The sequence below is a fragment of the Staurois parvus genome, unplaced genomic scaffold, assembly GCF_062004578.1.
Source record: "Staurois parvus isolate SC_StPar_1 unplaced genomic scaffold, SC_StPar_1.0 ptg001567l, whole genome shotgun sequence".
NCBI lineage: Eukaryota > Metazoa > Chordata > Amphibia > Anura > Ranidae > Staurois > Staurois parvus.
The window spans coordinates 141184-161831 of NW_028319363.1; the positions used below are offsets into that span (position 1 = coordinate 141184).

At 41.7% G+C, this 20648-nt stretch overlaps 1 protein-coding gene across 1 annotated transcript in view; it reads right to left on the bottom strand.

The window, feature by feature from the left end:
- The window catches only part of LOC149435260 (transportin-1-like), a gene marked incomplete at its 5' end in the record, with an annotated part of 62534 nt that overhangs the window by 28503 nt on the left and 13383 nt on the right, over nucleotides 1-20648 (bottom strand). The window contains 6 exons of the mRNA XM_089662855.1: nucleotides 78-236; nucleotides 3691-3798; nucleotides 11518-11604; nucleotides 14926-15097; nucleotides 15762-15987; nucleotides 18391-18543. Of these exons, the coding sequence (XP_089518981.1) occupies nucleotides 78-236; nucleotides 3691-3798; nucleotides 11518-11604; nucleotides 14926-15097; nucleotides 15762-15987; nucleotides 18391-18543 (905 nt within the window). The remainder of the gene's footprint in view (nucleotides 1-77; nucleotides 237-3690; nucleotides 3799-11517; nucleotides 11605-14925; nucleotides 15098-15761; nucleotides 15988-18390; nucleotides 18544-20648) is intronic.

Sequence of the window (20648 nt, forward strand, 5' to 3'; positions counted from 1 at the left end):
CTGCAATACAAAACGACTTAAGATTTAGGAACAGATGGTAACATTTTCTACTGTTCTGTCACAGGCAGATCTCTTACCTGCATACACTGGTACATTAGAGTCAGGATGTTGCTCCGAGCCACAAGCTGTTCAATGTTACCACCAAGCCCTTCAGCTAGCCCACTCAGTAGATCTAGGGCCACAATCATAAAATCTTTATCTGGAGACTCGTACTGGTCCGGCTGAGCATTGTGCATCTGAAATTAAATAAAATGTTGCTACTTTTTATAGATATAAAAACCGGGGGGGGGGGGGGGGGGCATGGCTGTGCCCGCTGAGAGTAAATAAAGCTTCCTGGGTATTAAGGGAAGAAACATTTAGTGCCAGTGGGAGGAATAATGCCCCATTGTTGATGTCAGTAGCAGAAATAATGCCTCAAGGACTGGATAAAGGCAAGTAAAAGGGCCGCAGTTTAGAGACCACCGGTTAAAATCATTGTTTTTTTCTTTAATTCAAGGAGATTGCTGTTTCTGAAGTGATTAAACTACAGAAATTCTGTAAAAACCATAACTGTACAAAATTGCATTCTATATCAACTGGAACACACTACCCCAATTTATCAGACTATCGCCTACCCTGCTCACTTTTAGGCGATCTCTGAAAACGTCTCTCTTCAGCTAATAATGGAATCTTCTACTCTTCCAACCAGTCCATTCCCCACAGTTACTACCTTTTGTACCACTAGCCCCTCCCTCCTAGATTGTAAGCTCCAAGGAGCAGGGCCCTCCTATCCCTCTTGTATTGAACTGTATTGTCTCCCGTTATATTGTAAAGCACTGAGCAAACTGTTGGCGCTATATAAATCCTGTATAATAATAATTACAGTGGAACATGACACTACAATTATGTTTTTTATTTTTATCTACATACATACTATATAGCCAAATGCCTGAGGAACGCCTGACCATCACATATACACTATATTACCAAAAGTATTGAGACACCCCTCCAAATCATTGGATTCATGTGTTCTAATCACCTCCATGGCCACAGGTGTATAAAATCAAGCAACTAGGTATGCAGACTGCTTCTACAAACATATGTGAAAGAATTGGTCGCTCTCAGGAGCTCAATGAATTCAACAAGGGTACCACACATGATAGGTTGCCACCTGTGCAATTCCATCTGTGAAATTTCCTTGCTACTAAATATTCCAACTGTTAGTGGTATTATAACAAAGTGGAAGCAACTGGGAACAACAGTAACTCAGCCATGAAGTGGTAGGCCACGTAAAATGACAGGAGCGGGGTCAGCGCATGCTGCAGCGCAGAAGTCGCCAACAGTCTGCAGAGTCAATAGGTAAATACCTCCAAACTTTGTGTGGCCTTCAGATTACCACAACAGTGCGTAGAGAGCTTCATGACATGGGTTTCCAAGGTCGAGCAGCTGCATCCAAGCCTTACTTCAAGTGCAAAGCAAAGTGTTGGATGCAGTGGCGTAAAGCACGTCGCCATTGGACTATAGAGCAGTGGAGAGGTGTTCTCTGGAGTGACGAATCACGCTTCTCTGTCTGGCAATCTGATGGATGTATCTGGGTTTGGCGGTTGCCAGGAGAATGGTACTTGCCTGACTGCATTGTGCCAAGCGTAAAGTTTGGTGGAGGGGGGATTATGGTGTGGGGTTGTTTTTCAGGGGTTGGGCTTGGCTCCTTCATTCCAATGAAGGGAACTCCTAAGGCATTAGCATACCAAGACCTTTTGGACGATTTAATGCTCCCAACTTTGTGGGAACAGTTTGGGGATGCCCCCTTCCTGTTCCAACAGGACTGACTGGGGTGGAGGAATTTGTCTGGCCTGACCTCGACTCGATAGAACACCTTTAGGGTGAATTAGAGTGGAAACTGCGAGCAAGGCATTCTCGTCCGAAAGCCGTGCCTAACCTCACAAATGAGCTTCTGGAAGAATGGTCAAACATTCCCATAGACACACTCCTAAACCTTGTGGACAGCCTTCCCAGAAGAGTTGAAGCTGTTAATTATTATTATACAGTATTTATATAGCGCCAAAGGGTTTGCTCAGCGCTGTACATTAGCGTGGGGGACAGAACATGAGACAAAACAGTACAATACAATACACGAGGGGTTCGAGGGCCCTGCTATTTCGAGCTTACAATCTAGGAGGGAGGGGATAGTGGTACAGGAGGAAGTGGCTGTGGGGGATGGAGTGGTAGGAGTAGTGGAGATCGGTTGTTAGGTTAGGGTGGGGTAGGCTTCCCTGAAGAGATGGGTTTTTAGGGTGCGCCTGAAAGTGAGGAGGGTAGGTAACAGTCTGATGGATTGGGGTAGGGAGTTCCAGAGGATGGGGGAAGTCCTGGAGAAGTCCTGCAGTCGGGAGTGGGAGGAGGAGACTAGGGAGCTGGAGAGTAGGAGGTCCTGTGAGGAGCGAAGGGCACGGGTAGGGTGGTATTTGGGGCAGCGTTGTGAATGGCTTTGTATGTCAGAGTTAGTAGTTTGAATTTAATGCGTTGGGCAATCGGGAGCCAGTGAAGGGATTGGCAGAGGGGGGTGGCAGAAGTGGAGCGGTTGGTGAGATGGATGAGTCTAGCCGCTGAGTTCAGGATAGACTGGAGTGGGGATAGCATTTGTTTGGGTAGGCCAGTGAGAAGGGAGTTGCAGTAGTCCAGGCGTGAGATAATGAGGGAGTGTACGAGTTGTTTAGTAGTGTCTGGGGTGAGGAACGTACGTATCTTGGAGATGTTGCGAAGGTGGAGCCTGCATGACTTTGATAGTGATTGGACATGGGGTTGGAAGGAAAGGTTTGAGTCCAGGGTGACACCCAGGACTTTGGCGTGTGGGGTGGGATTGATGGTGGCGTTGCTAGTCATGATTGAGAGGATGGGGGGCGCGGGCTGGGGGGAAAACTAGGACCTCGGTTTTGGACCGGTTTAACTTGAGGAAATGGAGCGACATCCAGTCAATGTTGTTCAGGAGGTGGGCGATGCTGCAAAGGGTGGGCCAACTCAATATTGAACCCTACGGACTAAGACTGGGATGTCATTAAAGTTCATAGGCGTGTAAAGGTAGGCGTCCCAATACTTTTGGCAATATAGCGTATATCAGCCTGTTGGACATTCCAAAACTATGAGCAATAATAACAGTTTCTGCCCCACTTTGTAGGTTTAACACTCTTCTTTCATCAGACTTTGGGGTGTCTGTGAGAATTTACAGCCATTCAAAAAAATTTAAATAAATAGTGAGGTAAGGTACGGATGTTGGTAGAGAAGACCTGGTTCACAATCAGCATTCCAATCATTACAAGGATGTTTAGTAGGGTGGAGGTTAAGTCTCTGGGCAGGGCACCAAAGTGCCCAGGCACCATTATGCTGGAACAGAAAATGGCCTTCCCCAAACTGCTGCCACACGGTTGGATAGCGATAGTCATTTAAAATGTCTTATAACATGCAAGCATTATGAGGTACCCAGAACAATTTATGCTATAACATATTTCCAATGTTGTAGAAAACCTGGCAGGCATCACTATCAAGATGCAAGACCTCATGGAAAAAAATTACTGCAGTATGCACTAAAAGCCCCATATTTTATATAAACAAGCACACTTGACGCAGATATTAAGAGTTCAAGAAAAACTGTAGCAAAGACAGACACAGCCTTTTAGTATGCCATTGTGTAAACGTATGTTAATAAAACATTACCATTGCTTGTTGAAGAGTCTTTTGTACCAAGTTCACACAACGCTGGTATACAGGTTCACAGTATGGTAAGAAACCAGACTGAAGTGCAGTAGCAACAGAAGATAGGCACTGAAACATAATGAAAAATATACACAAGATTACTTTTTGTGCAAGAGCACATAGTATTGTGATCTCTTTAACTTTTCAGGTGAACAGTCTTAACTTTCCAAACCTATTTCACATAATGGACAGTGCAATACTTATCTCCCGATGCTTTCTTGAAAAACCTTACACATAGATGTGTCTTATACTTTCACTCTGAGCCATTAAAAAAAAAAAAAAAAAAAACACGTTCTGCAAAAAAAATTAATATTGATACTTACAGGGAAAAAACCCCCCAAAAAACCTATATGGACCCATCATTAAACCCACGGTATTTTCAGCTTTGCAAATTTAGCACAATGAAAACATTCCCTAGCAAGCCATTAGTCAAAATTCTTACTCCAACAAACTTTAATACTGCTGACTCCTGTTCTCAGTGCCGCTTCCCTGAACCTGTAGTCTTCACAGGACAGTCCACCTTACACAAGTCTGTTAGCATGGGAGGGGCAGAGGAGTGTTTCCCTGTTGATGCGCACAGTGTAGGGAAACATAACTAGTCCCTGCATGAAAGAGTGACTTCAAAAGACTCTTCAAGAGAAAGGAACCACCCTGAAACAGGGACTGGGTACTGTGCAATGCACCTAAGAGGACAAACACCTAAATCTGACCTAGATGTGAAAAAGACCCCTATAAGATAGGGGACACTACTAATGAGCAAGGAGAGAACACACAGTCAACCTGATGCTAAAGTGTTACTAAACCCACTACAGTAAAATCAGCCTATATATCCAGTAGAGCATGCTTGTTATATGCACTGTGCAACCTAAGGAGTTATTCCTCATTGTGAAAAAAAGAATTTTTGATCATGTCCTCTCTAAACCTTCCCTCCTACTGTCCCCAATCCATCTGCTGATGGAACAGAGACTTGGGGGCCAGTTGAACATGCTCAGTTTGGTGTGTATTGCTATTGCTGAGTTTTCTTTTCTTGGGAGAGTGCATATGATCAGCACAGTGCCAATCAGCACTGTCAAGACAGAGGGTCACGTGTTATGCAGCTTCATAGAAGAGAATTAAAACTCCTCCAACAAGCTTTAACCAGTGCTCTGCTGGACACATAGAAGTCACAAGACTGCTTTAAATGCTGAGTGGAAAAGGTATTTATCAGTGTCTACTTACTAAAATAATATCTGTGTACTGTTGGAGACCTGATATAGTGAATAGATCAGAATGGAGGAAATCACCACCAGATGGGAATGAACACTACCAAGCCTGAACCAGTGAGAGACAAGGCAAAAATCAGCCAAAACAGGTATAAGATACACAAATTTTTTTTGTCTTTCAGCAATTGGCTGCAGCGGCTATCAAATGAAAGTTTTCCAGCAGTCCCTTTTTACAGGAGTCGGTCTGCCGATTGACCTATGTAAAATGGAGGACCACAGATTGAAATTTGGCCAGTCCCAGCGGAAACAAATGAATTTCGATACATGTATACCCAGCTTAACACCTGGGGGTGTTTCAAGTGTCTGGTAGAAGAGTTCAACAGTGCTAGTCTTACCCCTAGTACAGAAAGTAACTTTCAGCAAGTTAAGAAAAAACAGACTCAAACACCTGTATCCTTTTAACATCTAGTTAGTAACTAGGAAGACCTTGGGATAACGGATCTGGCCTGTTGGGAAAAGACCAAATGGTCCTTGCCAGAAGTCTGAGTATGTTTGCGTAACAGGTTCTTCAGGGCCAATTTGCTGCCAGACTAATCACAGTCTTCCTTCCTTGTTTTATTTTGTGTGAGGAAAGAAAGATTTTCCTACTGTCAAAGCTGAAGCGGTCATCAACCAAGACAAGTACTTTCTTGCTTGGGCTGTAGGAGCATGGGGAGACCTAGGAAAAGAGCTAGTTTTTTTCCATGTTGACTGGATGTTTAGTTGGAGTGTTCTTAAATGGAATTGGGTAAAAAGTACTGCGTCAAAAGAGGCCACCATTAGGTCCAAAACTCACTATAAGGATTTCTTTTGGATCCAAGTTCTCGAGCACAACCTCAAAGAACTTTCTTTCTGGAAGAAAGACCTTTGCCAAGGATGTTTTCAGGATAAGACCCAAGGAGGGCCAGAGAGTAGATTTGTTAAAGGTGATCACTAGAGATGAGCGAATTTTTCAAAAATTCGATTCGGCTGATTCGGCGAATTTCAGGAAGAAATTCGATTCGATGCGAATTAATTCGCTACGAAGTTAACTTATAAAAAGGGTTTCTAGGCTTCAGAGAGCCTTTAAATTAGTGCAGAACACTGTACCTTTAATTTAAATGCCCTTGGAGATGAGGAGGGAGAAGGAGAAGGAGAAGGATGAGAAGAAGGAGAAGGAGAAGGATGAGAAGAAGGAGAAGGAGAAGGATGAGAAGAAGGAGAAGGATGAGAAGAAGGAGAAGGATGAGAAGAAGGAGAAGGAGAAGGATGAGAAGCAGGATGAGAAGAAGGAGAAGGATGAGAAGAAGGAGAAGGATGAGAAGAAGGAGAAGGATGAGAAGAAGGATGAGAAGAAGGATGAGAAGAAGGATGAGAAGAAGGATGAGAAGAAGGAGAAGGAGGAGAAGGAGAAGGATGAGGAGAAGGAGAAGGATGAGAAGAAGGAGAAGGAGGAGAAGGAGAAGGATGAGAAGAAGGATGAGAAGAAGGAGAAGGAGGAGAAGAAGGATGAGAAGAAGGATGAGAAGAAGGAGAAGGATGAGAAGAAGGAGAAGGATGAGAAGAAGGAGAAGGATGAGAAGAAGGAGAAGGATGAGAAGAAGGAGAAGGATGAGAAGAAGGAGAAGGATGAGAAGAAGGATGAGAAGAAGGAGAAGGATGAGAAGAAGGACAGTTCTGTGACAGTTTCTGTCTATTTCTGACAGTTCTGGGACATTCCCTCCATACAGCGGTTTCAACCGCTGTATGGAGGGAATGTCCCAGAACTGTCAGAAATAGTCTATTTCTGACAGTTCTGGGACATTCACTCCATACAGCGGTTGAAACATTGTATCTATTTGTTTCCATAAATGACATTCTGCAGATACACTTAGAGGAGCTCTGCAGATACACTTTTTGCCGGCTTGGAATTATTCTTATTTTCATCCTACTTCTTCTTCATCCTCATCCTCAGAAGAAGAAGAAGAGGATGAGGATGAAGAAGAAGAAGAAGTAGGATGAAAATAAGAATAATTCCAAGCCGGCAAAAAGTGTATGTGCAGAGTTCCTCTATTCTGCAGATACACTTAGAGGAGCTCTGCAGATACACTTAGAGGAGCTCTGCACATACACTTTTTGCCGGCTTGGAATTAATCTTATTTTCATCCTACTTCTTCTTCATCCTCATCCTCAGAAGAAGAAGAAGAAGAAGAGGATGAGGATGAAGAAGAAGAAGAAGAAGAAGAAGAAGAAGAAGGATGAAAATAAGAATAATTCCAAGCCGGCAAAAAGTGTATGTGCAGAGTTCCTCTATTCTGCAGATACACTTAGAGGAGCTCTGCAGATACACTTAGAGGAGCTCTGCACATACACTTTTTGCCGGCTTGGAATTAATCTTATTTTCATCCTACTTCTTCTTCTTCTTCTTCTTCATCCTCAGAAGAAGAAGAAGAGGATGAGGATGAAGAAGAAGTAGGATGAAAATAAGAATAATTCCAAGCCGGCAAAAAGTGTATGTGCAGAGTTCCTCTATTCTGCAGATACACTTAGAGGAGCTCTGCACATACACTTTTTGCCGGCTTGGAATTAATCTTATTTTCATCCTACTTCTTCTTCTTCTTCTTCTTCTTCATCCTCATCCTCAGAAGAAGAAGAAGAAGAGGATGAGGATGAAGAAGAAGTAGGATGAAAATAAGAATAATTCCAAGCCGGCAAAAAGTGTATGTGCAGAGCTCCTCTAAGTGTATCTGCAGAGCTCCTCTAAGTGTATCTGCAGAATAGAGGAACTCTGCACATACACTTTTTGCCGGCTTGGAATTACTCTTATTTTCATCCTACTTCTTCTTCTTCTTCATCCTCATCCTCTTCTTCTTCTTCTGAGGATGAGGATGAAGAAGAAGAAGTAGGATGAAAATAAGATTAATTCCAAGCCGGCAAAAAGTGTATGTGCAGAGCTCCTCTAAGTGTATCTGCAGAGCTCCTCTAAGTGTATCTGCAGAATAGAGGAACTCTGCACATACACTTTTTGCCGGCTTGGAATTACTCTTATTTTCATCCTACTTCTTCATCCTCATCCTCTTCTTCTTCTTCTGAGGATGAAGAAGAAGAAGAAGAAGAAGAAGTAGGATGAAAATAAGATTAATTCCAAGCCGGCAAAAAGTGTATGTGCAGAGCTCCTCTAAGTGTATCTGCAGAGCTCCTCTAAGTGTATCTGCAGAATAGAGGAACTCTGCACATACACTTTTTGCCGGCTTGGAATTATTCTTATTTTCATCCTACTTCTTCTTCTTCTTCTTCTTCATCCTCATCCTCTTCTTCTGAGGATGAGGATGAAGAAGTAGAAGAAGAAGAAGTAGGATGAAAATAAGAATTCCAAACCGGCAAAAAGTGTATGTGCAGAGTTCCTCTATTTCTGACAGTTCTCTGACAGCTTCTTCACATGTACAGCGGTTGAAACATCTGTATCCTAAATGGAAACTAATAGATACAATGTTTCAACCGCTGTACATGTGTTCCTTCTGTCAGAGAACTGTCAGAAATAGCGGAGCTCTCTGCAGGGACACTTTTGCCGGCTGATCGGGAAAAATCCGATTCGCGCACCCGAAGTAGGCAAATATTCGGATTCGACGCGAATCGAATTTTTCCTGAAAATTCGTATCGAATTCCGGTTCGCCTGGTTCGATACGCTCATCTCTAGTGATCACCCAGCCTGAAGCGGTCTTTTGGATATTTTCTGAGAGTAGTAAGGGAGGTGAATTCTTCAGGATAAGGTCATCTAGTTAGCCTTAAAGAGAGAAGCAGCGACGACTAAGTACAGCACTGTAAGCAAATTATTTCCACAAAACTGGCAACTCACAATAGTAGTAGTCAAATGAGCGCTTGTCAAACTAGTGTCAACCACTGTGCAACTCTTGGCCGGTCCCAATGCGGACAGGTCTCCAATACACTGTCCTTGGCAGTGCTGGTGGTTCCCAGTACTTCCTGGTCAGTGTGGATCCACAGGGCAGGCAGGAGTGATGTCAGCTCCAGGAACAGCAGCAGTAGACGTGGCACGCATGCTCCTTCATTAGGCCATAGAGGGAGCATATATTGGCAAATGATAGTGGCGGACTATAGGGCCCAGCCAACTCAGAGAGGCCCAAGTGTCATCATAGGTTAGTACAAAAAACATATCACGCCTCCCTAACTTAAACAAATTAGACTAAGCGCTCTTAAGTTACAATAAATAAAATACAACATATAAGGAGGATATTATAGGACAATTATGCAAATTAGGTATGTATCTCACTATATCTTGGAAAATGACTGAACATTTCTGTCATAATTAAATAATTGTTCTTCATAAATAAAGGCCAAAATGTATTCTGCTACATTTCTTTGGTGAAAATAACCCAAATCAGTATTTATCTGTAAGAAATTAGTGTGTAAGAAAGTTATAGAGTCCAAAAACTATGGTATATATCTGAAAATCCATAAATCCTGAAGGACAATCTAATTTCCTGAGGCCCAAAAATGTCAGGACAGTACAGATATTCCCCAAATTACCCCTTTTTACAAAGTAGACAGTCCAAAGTATTGAGTAAGAAGCATGGCACATTTTTTGAAGTTGTAATTTATCATACTTTTTTTTGAAAATTAAGAAATCTAAAAATTTTCACAACCAGTGCAGTACAGCGTCATCATATAACTGGTGTGGCGGTGATCAGGAACACTTACTGGCGACAGTAGGAAAAAACCCAATTCTCATGTGACCTGTTGTGATTGGTCACAGCAGTCACATGATACTGGCAACAGGCCGGTACACAGATCTGTCTTTGGCTGTGTCCGAGGGTCACAGCCTGTGATAGATCACAACACAGCACAGGCCTGCGCGGGGAGTGATCTTGGTGGACGTTATATGACACCCACCTAGATCGCCGAGAGTCTCGCTCACCCGTCATTTTGTTATTAGCTGAGTGGGAACTGGTTAAAAGGCTTTTTTTAAAAAGTTTTTTTGGAAGAAGGATCATTATTACGTACAGTTAGAGGTTTAGGACAGAGACCGTGAGGTCAACCAGAGGAATAACCCATTTTTGTTCAAGCACTTGTTGCACTGAGCAGAATTCAGCAATGATTTTTAAGGGCATAAAAAAAACCTTTCATGAATGACCTAGTCATTATAGACTGCACATTCTATCTGTTCATAAACGGGAAATATTTTGCAAGTTTTTGTAGGCCTCTCTGTACCGGAAGCGACATGGTGAAAGAAAAGAGTCAACCTGTACTATGCCCAAGTTTTTCCAGACAGAGGAAATTAGCTTTTCAACATTACAATGCATCTTGTATGAAGCTCCCTCTTCAATACAGTGACAATGTGGGGGAGAGAATCTTCTATAGCTTCCTCCAATGCTGTCCTGACATCCTCGTCATTCCCCCTTTTCCATCTTCCTCTAGGACAGGCATACCAGGGTCTGACTCAGGCTGAACAGGGGTAGAAGAGGGAGGGCTTTTCTGAGCTCTGGATAAAGATGGTTGCATTAGGGCTTTAACTTGTCAAAGGTATTGGGAGAAATTAGAGGATTACATGAGCACCTGCCTGAAGAAAAGGCACAATAAGAAAGTAAAGCAGTGTGGACAAAGGTAAACTGGTTGCAGTTGTAAGATATTTTCTGTAGAGGGGGCCTCTTTAAGGGTTACCCTGGGTCAGACGCTGATGAAGACTAGACTGCAGAAAGGCCAGAATATGAACAGGGTATTCCCTGGGTCTCAGCGGTAGATTTTCTTACAGAGTAAGGTGGAAATCCGAAATACTGAAACACAGGAAGGATAAGTGGTAACTACGTTGTTAATGTCAGTGACTGAGAAGTAAGATGGTATAGGTGTCTTCACGCAAGGAAGTTTTGGTCTGTTTGGAAGACGCCAAAGCTCGTCCACCAGGAGACCGCATATATGTCTGTTTACAGTGTCTGCTGGTTTGAAGTGCTCTACATTATCATTAGAGTATTAGGGTAGATTACATATATCCTTTATACTTTCTTTTTGGGGATGTGCTTTCCTCTGGTCCCTGACAGCGCCTCCTCTCTTTTCATGCCCTGAAAACATGGCTATCCACATGATTGCATGTGGAAGGATTTTATCATACCTTCTTTTAGTATGATATACGCTAGATTGATTACCTTTCATTAACCCCTGAAGATGTTGGAAATATTCAACAGGTTTACTATAAATGTACTTTTAGAAGATGTTGCTCTAGTTACTTAAAATGATATACAGCAACAAGGGGAATAGACGCATGGTGGTGTAGTGCTTAAGAGGTTTTACTTTGTGCGAGTTGGACTGTGTACAGTTTTAAGACTGTTCAAATGAAATCTATCGATTTTTTATTACAGTGTATGCACAAGTACTTTTATGACTTCTCTAGTACACTGAAAGTCCCTTAATCTTTTTCTTCTATATATAACTAAAGAAAAAAAAGACCACTATACAATCTCTTTAGACATCACTATTCACCTTTAATTCCAAGACTGGAGGGACGCACACAAAACCATGCATGCTTAATTCAGACCAACCTTAAACAAGATGTTAGGTAAATAACCAAAAGAAGCCTTACCTCAAGTAAAGGGAAAAGATCTTTGTCTTCATCCTTTAAAACATTCCATTTTTGAATAAGTGGAGGCATCAGCATCTGAATATATTCCTATGGCAAAAGAAAATGATTAAATTAGGCAATATCTATAACCACTTCTGCCCCAAGGCATTTCTAGCACTTTTCTTGTTTACATTTTAAAAACAGTATTTTTTTGCTAGATAATGACTCTTGGAACCCCCAAATATTTTTTTTTAAAGCAGAGATTTGATGGTTTTTGCTTTTTTTATGTCACAGGATTTGAGCAGTGGTTTTTTTTCAAACGCGATTATTGGTAAAAAATACTTTGAATTTTTGCAAAAAAAAATAAAATGTATTTTTGTTGTGAAAGATAATGTTGCGCCGCGTAGATACCAATTATGTCACACTTCAAAATTGCGCCCACCTGTGCAATGGCTAGAATTACTGTCCATGATCAGATGATCTTGGCGATACCTCACACGTGTGGAACAATTGCTGTTTGCATGCATGCAGGACCAACCTGTGCATTCACTTTTGCATGCGGGCACTTTTAACTTTTTTTTTTTATTTTTTATTTTTTTAACTGTCCCTTTATTTTTATTTTTTTTCAGTCACATCCCCTGTGACAGCAATAGACATGTGACGTGTATTTTTATGGAGGAATCTGGTGTTTATGAGACCCCAAATCCCTCCTCTGCACTTGAAAGCATTCAAAACACAAAGATCTGTGTTTTTGAATGCTTTCAGATTTTTAAAAGTAGTGCTGAAAGTTTACAGGAAGTGATGTCAGGTCATTGCTTCCAGTTTACAATAAAAGAGGGCCGATCAAAGCTGATTCCAGGTCTGCTGGGACGAGAGTTTCTGAGAAAGCGGAGGTGTGCCTAACTATGCCTAATGGTAAGGGTAGGGTGGAGCCTATCTGGTGACGTCACGCCGTTCGGGCCACGTGGAGGCCAGCGGCCATCTTTACTGCTTTTTTTTGCTGATTCCCTCCCCTTTCAAGGTGGATCCCTGTTTTGGTGCCCAATACCTGCCACTGTGAGTTTTACATGCTGGATGGCTTAGTATCTATGATACCTGGATCATGACCCCCTGCTAGATGGATGAGTAATACCACTTGGAGAGAGATGACATGCTGATCGCCTGTCGTGCTGCTGGTTTGCCAGATGATCTCCTGATTCTTGCCTTTTCCAGATCCTGATGACCAGGAGTGGTCTGACAACTCAAAAGGCACATACACTTGCGCTATCTGGTTAGTGCAATATATAGACATTCACAGTCACGGGAGTCACTGTTTTCACCTTTATTTGAATATTGGACATTATATCATTACTTTGCGCAATTTCATATCCAATTTACTATATGTCACTTATTGCACTTTAAATGTCACCATCATAGACGTTTTACACTTGCTATTACATTAGCTCTCCACAGCGCATTTATATGAATATATGGCACATTGTCTATTTTTACTTATATCTTTCAATATAGAGCTGCATTTTCTGACAGTACTTGTTCCTCATGACAATATACTCCTGATAAAAAAATAACTTCTTTAACCAAAGCCGTACTTAAATAAGGTTTTAACATTGCACTGTTTATCTCCTACTCATCTCCCTGCCTGTCTCCAGCACCACACCTGGAGTCTAGGAAGGAGGGGAGAGACCTTGCAGTGTGACAAGCACCGATTGGGTGCCCACCAGGAGAAGGGCGTGCCGGGCTCTCAGTGTTCAGCAGAAGCACATCTGGTGAGTAAATGAAGCTCCAGCCCAAATGAGGGGGGACAACAAAAAAAACCCTCTATTACTTCAGGTAACCTTCCCACACGGAAGCACTTGATTTGGCTGCTCAGCATGCTCTTGTACTAAGCATTCAAGTCTGCTCCATTAGACCTCATTTACACCTGGGCATTTTAGGACTGAGGCAGAATCACTGCTATTCTGTCCGCAATCTCGAAACACACTGCAAGTTGCAGGTTCTGGTGCCATTATTCTCAATGGCACTGAAAATGTGGTGCAGTTTTTCCACGACTGTCGCGCGATTTAATACATCATGTGAAGCTTGGTGCCCAAAAGAAGCTCCTGCTCATTTTTGGGAAACAAGCTTCACGTAATGCCATTTGCCATGATAAACTGCAGCAAAACCAAATAGCATTTTAGGTGCCATTAGAAATAATGCCACCTGAACCAGCGTTGTGATTGTAGTGTGCTTTAAGAACGCGGGCAGAATCACAATGATTCTGCAGTGAGCCCAAAACACCTAGGTGTGAACAGAAACTTAGTCCTGATTCACACCAATGCGAATCTGATGTGATCCAAAAGGCACAGATTCACATGGCATCTAAAAATACATTGTTTTCTATGAAGAACCTTTTCATCTTCACTTGCCCAGCACCCGGAACTGCATGCCCCGGGTGTCAGGCGAAATGATTTGTACATCCTCGTAACTGCATTAAAATAAAATCCATCTTCTCTGAGGATTGGATTTAATCTTCCTTTGTGGAGCTGATTTTGGGCTCGCACATCCAGGATAGATCTGTACATGAACATATGATGGGTGAGTTGGTCATTACAAACTTTCTATTAATATACAGTATTCAATAAATCGAGGAAAAACAAAAAACTTGATAGCTATAAAGTCAACTGTTTGCACCCAGATACAAAATACTTATACAATGATTGGCAGAAGAGTTAAAATGGTTGTAAACCCCCTACATGTACCCACTGAAGTGACTAGCCTCAGGGGAAACAAATCATCCTACAAACATTGTACATGTTAATTTGCAGCCTTTTCTCCTCTACATTCTCCTAAAACACACAGACCAAAGGCTATTTCTCAGTAGTAGAACACAGGGGGCAGAGATTGGATATTTTACACTGCAGAGCTAGAGCACAGTGCTCAGTGAAAACTTTGTATGGACACACCCCCCTTTACACACGGATAGGGAAATGTACACAGTTCAGGATGTACGCTACTGTGTGCTGGGGGGGAGGGGTGTCAGTGTGACTCATGCAGATAGAGGGAAGAATGATCAGGGAAAAAGGACACTTTGTGCTATGGATGGACGCAAACACACACTATTGAAGGATATGCTTTGTTCATGTTTCATGTGAGAGGTTTCCAACCACTTTAACCTATATTACACTCAAAAGGTCTCATGACAAAAGGTATCTCTATATGGTCCAGACCACTTCAGACACTGCACACATGCCAATGTTCAGCAAGGGTAAACAGAATTCCCGGTGATGCTTCAGCATTATACTTGTGCATAGGAGGTTTCTGAAGCTCAGACGTAAAAACAGTTATATTGCACTATGCTGATATATGTCAAAATTACCAATTCCTAAAGTTTTTAATACAAAACAAAAGCAGCCAGTGAAAAAACTGACAGGAAGAAATGAATGTACTCACTGGCTTATTTAAGTGATGTCCAACGGAATCCGCTAACGTTCCTATAGCATCATAAAGGATGAGAAGGTTTTTGTGCTGGTATTTACTGAATGCAAAGACCAATGTATCCAGAATGTAAGCTAAGTAGGGAACAAGCTCTGTACAAGCTTCCTCTTCTAAAGTAGCAAAGGCACTAGAGAAACACAAAAATGAAATGAAATGGTATCCAAAACACATCAGGATTATTATACCACAGTGTTTAGGCTTTGTATACACCAGAATCAGATGCCACTTCACATCTAGCACTCTTCTTTTGCTTCATCAAGTAAATGGCTCCTCCTGCAGTCAATCAAATCCTAGGAGTGGGGCCCAGCTACGCTGTGTCCCCCTGGGCACACAGCCCAGCTCGGGAGCAAGCCCGCACATTTGCCCCCATATCAAGCACTTGCTATGGGGGCAGACACAAGAGACGTAGCCAAGAGCACAGTGGGAAACCCCAAAAGAGAAGGTTCAGACAGCTCTGTGCAAAACCATTGCACAGAGCAGGTAAACCATTTTTTTTTTTTTTAATGCAATCATTTTAATTACAGTCAAACGATGGCAGTTCCCATATTTCTCACAGCAGATTCATTGAGCTTAATTCACTGTTTCTCACGCCAACATCAATTTTACAGAACTTTATAATAAATTAGTAGTTCTAGGATGATGAAAAAATCGACCACAGTATCTTATTGCTTAGAACCACCACAGTATTAGTGTTAGAAATTACTATGCATTATCATCAAAGTGTAAGATGAATATCTCATAATTTTGAACAAAAACATTTGTTACAAAAAATACACCAAAAGTAAGCATACCTGCAAGCAGCTTCTTGTACTCGCTTGTTGCTGTCAAGAATGCGTTTTAGCAGCTCTGTCATTAATGGCTTTAAATACATGTCTGGGGGCTGGCTGACTACCCAGTGTGCATAGCGGCTAAGGGTCCAGCAAGTAATGGAACGAACAAGAGCCTTCTTATCAGCAAGGCACTGAATAAGATGGGGGATCAGCTCAGGAAGGTAAGGAATCATACCCTGCATGCAACCTAGAACACAAAACATTAGTAATCATTAATAGGTACTATGTATACATTTCATCACCATCTTGAAAAAGTTGCTGTTTCCCCCTTTACACATTTCAAGCCATCCATAGAGTGAAAGTGGGGAGAAAATGTCAAAAATGTTCTTCATGATTTGGTTTATGCAAGCTTCATTCCCATCACAGCTTAAAAGCCCAAATGAATCTTCAGTTTAAATGGTCTCTAAACACATCCCCGGTGCACCAAAACAAATAGGCGATCGATATCTTAGAGTGAATTTTTCCATCTAAAGTAGCCAGAAATCTTCTGTCCTGCAGGCTTGAAGCAGAGAAGGACCCTTGCTCTCTGTGGGTAGGCAGAAATGTCTCTGCAGAGACCCAACACACCCCTGCTACCTCATAACCAGAGCGCTCCAAACAGAGTGTACGTCAGAACTCACCAGAGAGAATTCTGCTTTCACACAGAGCACAAAGGATCCCAATCTACAGCTCCCAGCAGGGGACATGCTTTTCTGCTCAGGATACATGAATAAAACTGGAAGACATTGAACACTTTGTTTTGAAGCACCTGGAATGTATTTAGCAGATTTAACCTAATGCAGGGTACACACTGAAAGGAAAAAAAAAAACCTGACAGATTGCTGTACTAACATCGCTTTTGTTAGTACAGCAATCTTCCCCGCTGATGAGCTATTGTGTTTTGAAGGGCGAGGGCGGGGGTTGGGGGCAAAGGGACCGCCCCGCCCCAATGCTTCTTCAGGGGGTTATCAGGATGTGGTGTTCTTAGCAACCCTTTACATTATGTCTTATAACACCAGAAATAATGACTGTCTAATCCAGCAATGGGCAAACTACGGCCCGGTGGACCTTTTAATCCGGCCCGCGGAGCTAGGTTCCCGCTAGGCTCCTCTCAGTCCGCCCTGAAGACTGGTGTAGCATGAAAATCTGTCTCCTATGAGGATCTGTCCCCCTCGACGTATCTGCGCATGTGCCGGAGATCGCCGATCGGCTGGTAATGCCTGAAACTGGCACATGCGCAGATACGTCGAGGGGGACAGATCCTCATAGGAGACAGATTTTCATGCTACATCGGAACGGCGCGGGAAGACGGCGAGAGGAACGCGCGGAGCAAAGGTAAGTGAATTGACACAGGGGGGACTTGGGGACTTAATATGGGGGATGAATTAATATGGGGAATGAATTACTATAGGGGGGATGAATTACTATATGGGGGATGAATTACTATATGGGGGATGAATTACTATATGGGGGATGAATTACTATAGGGGGGATGAATTACTATGGGGGATGAATTACTATATGGGGGATGAATTACTATAGGGGGGATGAATTACTATATGGGGGATGAATTACTATGCTTACTATGGGGGAATATTACTATACTTACTATGGATGACACATACACATCATTCATCTACTCTTGGTCCGGCCCCCGGGTCCAATATATGAACCCATTGCGGCCCTCAAGTCAAAAAGTTTGCCCACCCCTGGTCTAATCAGTCTACTAGTTATTTGCAGAGCGGTTAGCTTCCTTGTCATGTCAACTCCTGCCTGTGACAGTCTCTTCTTCAGAAAGCAGATGTCATTGAAGTGGTAAAGAATGGGAAGGTGGTAGAACTAGGCACTCAAACTTTCAATTTGCAGTTTTGCTGCTTTACTTGCTTCACAAAATTAATAAGCATGCAGATTTATTAATTGAAATTACATCAAACAACAAAAGTCTGCACTATGCATTGGAATCTGAGATATCGCCATTTCCATTGCATAATGCAGATTTGGCAGACTTCTGTAATTTCAATGGTCAACATACTTATCAACTTTGTGAAGGAAGTAAAACTGACAGATTAAAGCAGCAACACTGCAGAATGAATGTTGGTCATGAGTGCCTTGCTCTACCACCTTCCCATTCTTTACCAAGGAGGCACATTGCAGAATGCTGATGTCACTGCAGTGGTAGAGTTACTGGCTGGTCCTACAGCCCCCAGGTGGAGAAGCAGAGGAGAGAAGGGGAAACCGTCACATCTATCACAGGCAGGAGCTGGCATGAAAAGGAAGCTAAACACTCTGTAATCATGCTGTTTTTCCTGCCAAGAACTTGGCAGCCATTATTTCTGGCGAGTGTGTGATTCACTTGGTGATTGGCAGATACTGCACACTGAAAGATTTTTTTGGTTAACGATTGGATGAGGTGGCTGATGTTATAAGCCTTATTGGGTTGATTAATTGGGATGAACTTTGACAGTAAAAACTTTATTTGTATAACCCTATGGTTTGGATATATATAACAATTTTCACATTGATCTGCATAATGTATAACAAATATTCAAGTAAATGGTGGTGGATATGGGACGTGCACTTCCAAAAAGGTCATAAGAGAGTAAATACTAACCTTCTGCAATAGCTCCAAGAACAAGGATTCCAGACTCCTTGACTACCCATTCTGGATGAAAAAGAAGCTCTTTTAAAAGAGGCAAAATGTGTGGCAGAAGCTCTTCCCGAAATACATTGGCTAGCACATCAAGAGCTGCAGCCGAACATTTCCCTGTAAAAAAGGAGACATAAATCAATAGCACCAATTTGGAAAATTTTTTTTGTTCCATGTTAAGCTAAAGACATACAAGTTATCAGTCACCAATTCAATTACTGTTCACAGCTATTCTGTGTGAAATATCACAGGATTCTAATAAGTAATATTCAGGGCTGTTGTAGGGAGACCTTCCCCAAACTTTACTGGGGCCATAAAATCCCAACAAGCTGCAGTGTTACAACAGTCAAGTTCTTGTCTATTCATACTGAGAATCCACCAGTGACACCACTTTTGGGGTCACCAATCCCAAGCATAAAAAAGGATAATCTAGTTTAGCCTCATCATCTAGCACACTTCAGCATGAGATTAAGACTACGTTTTTCTCAGTTCACAGGAAGGATAAAATACTTATGCAGGCCATAGATGGGTTGAACTCCAAGCGATTTTCATCTGAAAATCAAAAACTTTGTTCGCTCGGTAATCCGATGGTGCCATCAATGATTTTGAAAAATGGCTGACCAAGACATAAGGTTCCCACCATGTAACAGGTGAAACATTTGTTCCTTCCAGGTCACGGCTCATGCGCATATCCTTTGACGATTTGACCATCGAGTCAAAAATGGGTCTTTTTTCATGAATTTTCCAACATGCCCAATCACCGAAAAGGGAGGGAAGAGGAAAGACAAAAATTGCTGGTGCCATTGACCCACTAACAGAGCGAAAATCGGCCGATTATTCTTAGGTCCGATTAGACTGACAATCAGTACTTCAGGAATGATCAAATTTCAGAAATATACCACAGTTTGTGAATTCTATAACCTTCCTACAGACTAAATAAATACTGATTTGCGTTATTTTCACACAAAAAAATGGAGCAGAATACATCTTGGGTCTAAATTTATGAAGAACAATTATTTGCAAAATTTTTGAACAGAAATTTTTTTTTATCTTCAAAATTTTCAGTAAATTAATTTTTTCATTAAATTTAGCAAAAAATAAAAAAAACCCGGTGCAGATTAAATACCACCAAAAAAGAGCTCTACATATGTGAACAAAATGATAAAAATTTAGTCTGGCTACAGCACTGCATGATCGCACAATTGTCTTTCAAAATGTGAGCACTGAAAGGTAAAAATTGGCCTGGGCAGGAAGGGGCTAAAAGTGCCCGGTATTGAAGTGGTTAAGAATGAGCTAGCTGGACCTTTTTGGCTTGAAGATGGACTCAAAATCAACTCCAAAACCTACTGCCAGTTTTTAGAAGACACTTTTTTCAAGCAGCGGTACAGGGAAAAGACTGCATCTTTCAAGAAGACCGTGACATTCATGCAGGACAATGCTCTATCGTATTCATTTAAGTACTCCACTGCGTGGCTAGTCAGTAAAGACCTTAAAGATGAAAGAATAATGACGTGGCCCCCTTCCTCACCTGACCTAAACCCTACTGAGAACTTGTGGGTCCTTCTTAAATGAGATTCACGGTGAAGAAAAATCCTACACCTCTCTGAACAGTGTCTGGGAGGTTGAGGTTGCTGCTGCACAAAAAGTTGACAGATCAAAAAACTGACATACTCCATGAATGGCAGGCTAATGACTATTGGTCACCAATAGTTTTTTTTTCTATTATTATACAGGATTTATTACAGCATTTTTCTAAATGTCAGAAATGTTTATTTGTACATTTCGAGTTGTCTGTTATTCTCACTTTAACCACTTGCCCTCCAGAGGATTTACCCCCCTTCCGGACAAAGGCCATTTTTTGTGTTATGGTGCTGTGTTACTTTAACTGACAATTGCGTGGTCATGAATAGCTGCACCCAAATTAAAATTTACATCCTTTTTTCCCCACATATTGAGCTTTCTTTCGGTAGTATTTGATTGCCTGTGTGGTTTTTATTTTTTGCGCTATTTAAGAAAAAGAAAAAAAAAGAATTTTGAGAAAGAAAAAAAAATATTTTTGACTTTTTGCTATTAAACATGTCTAGTAAAAAATGTTTAAAAAAAAATCTAATTTAGTCATAAATTTATGCCAACATGTATTCTGCTACATATCTTTGCTAAAAAAAAAAAAAATCCCAAAACGAGTAAATTAATTGGTTTACCTGAAAGTTATAGTGTTTACA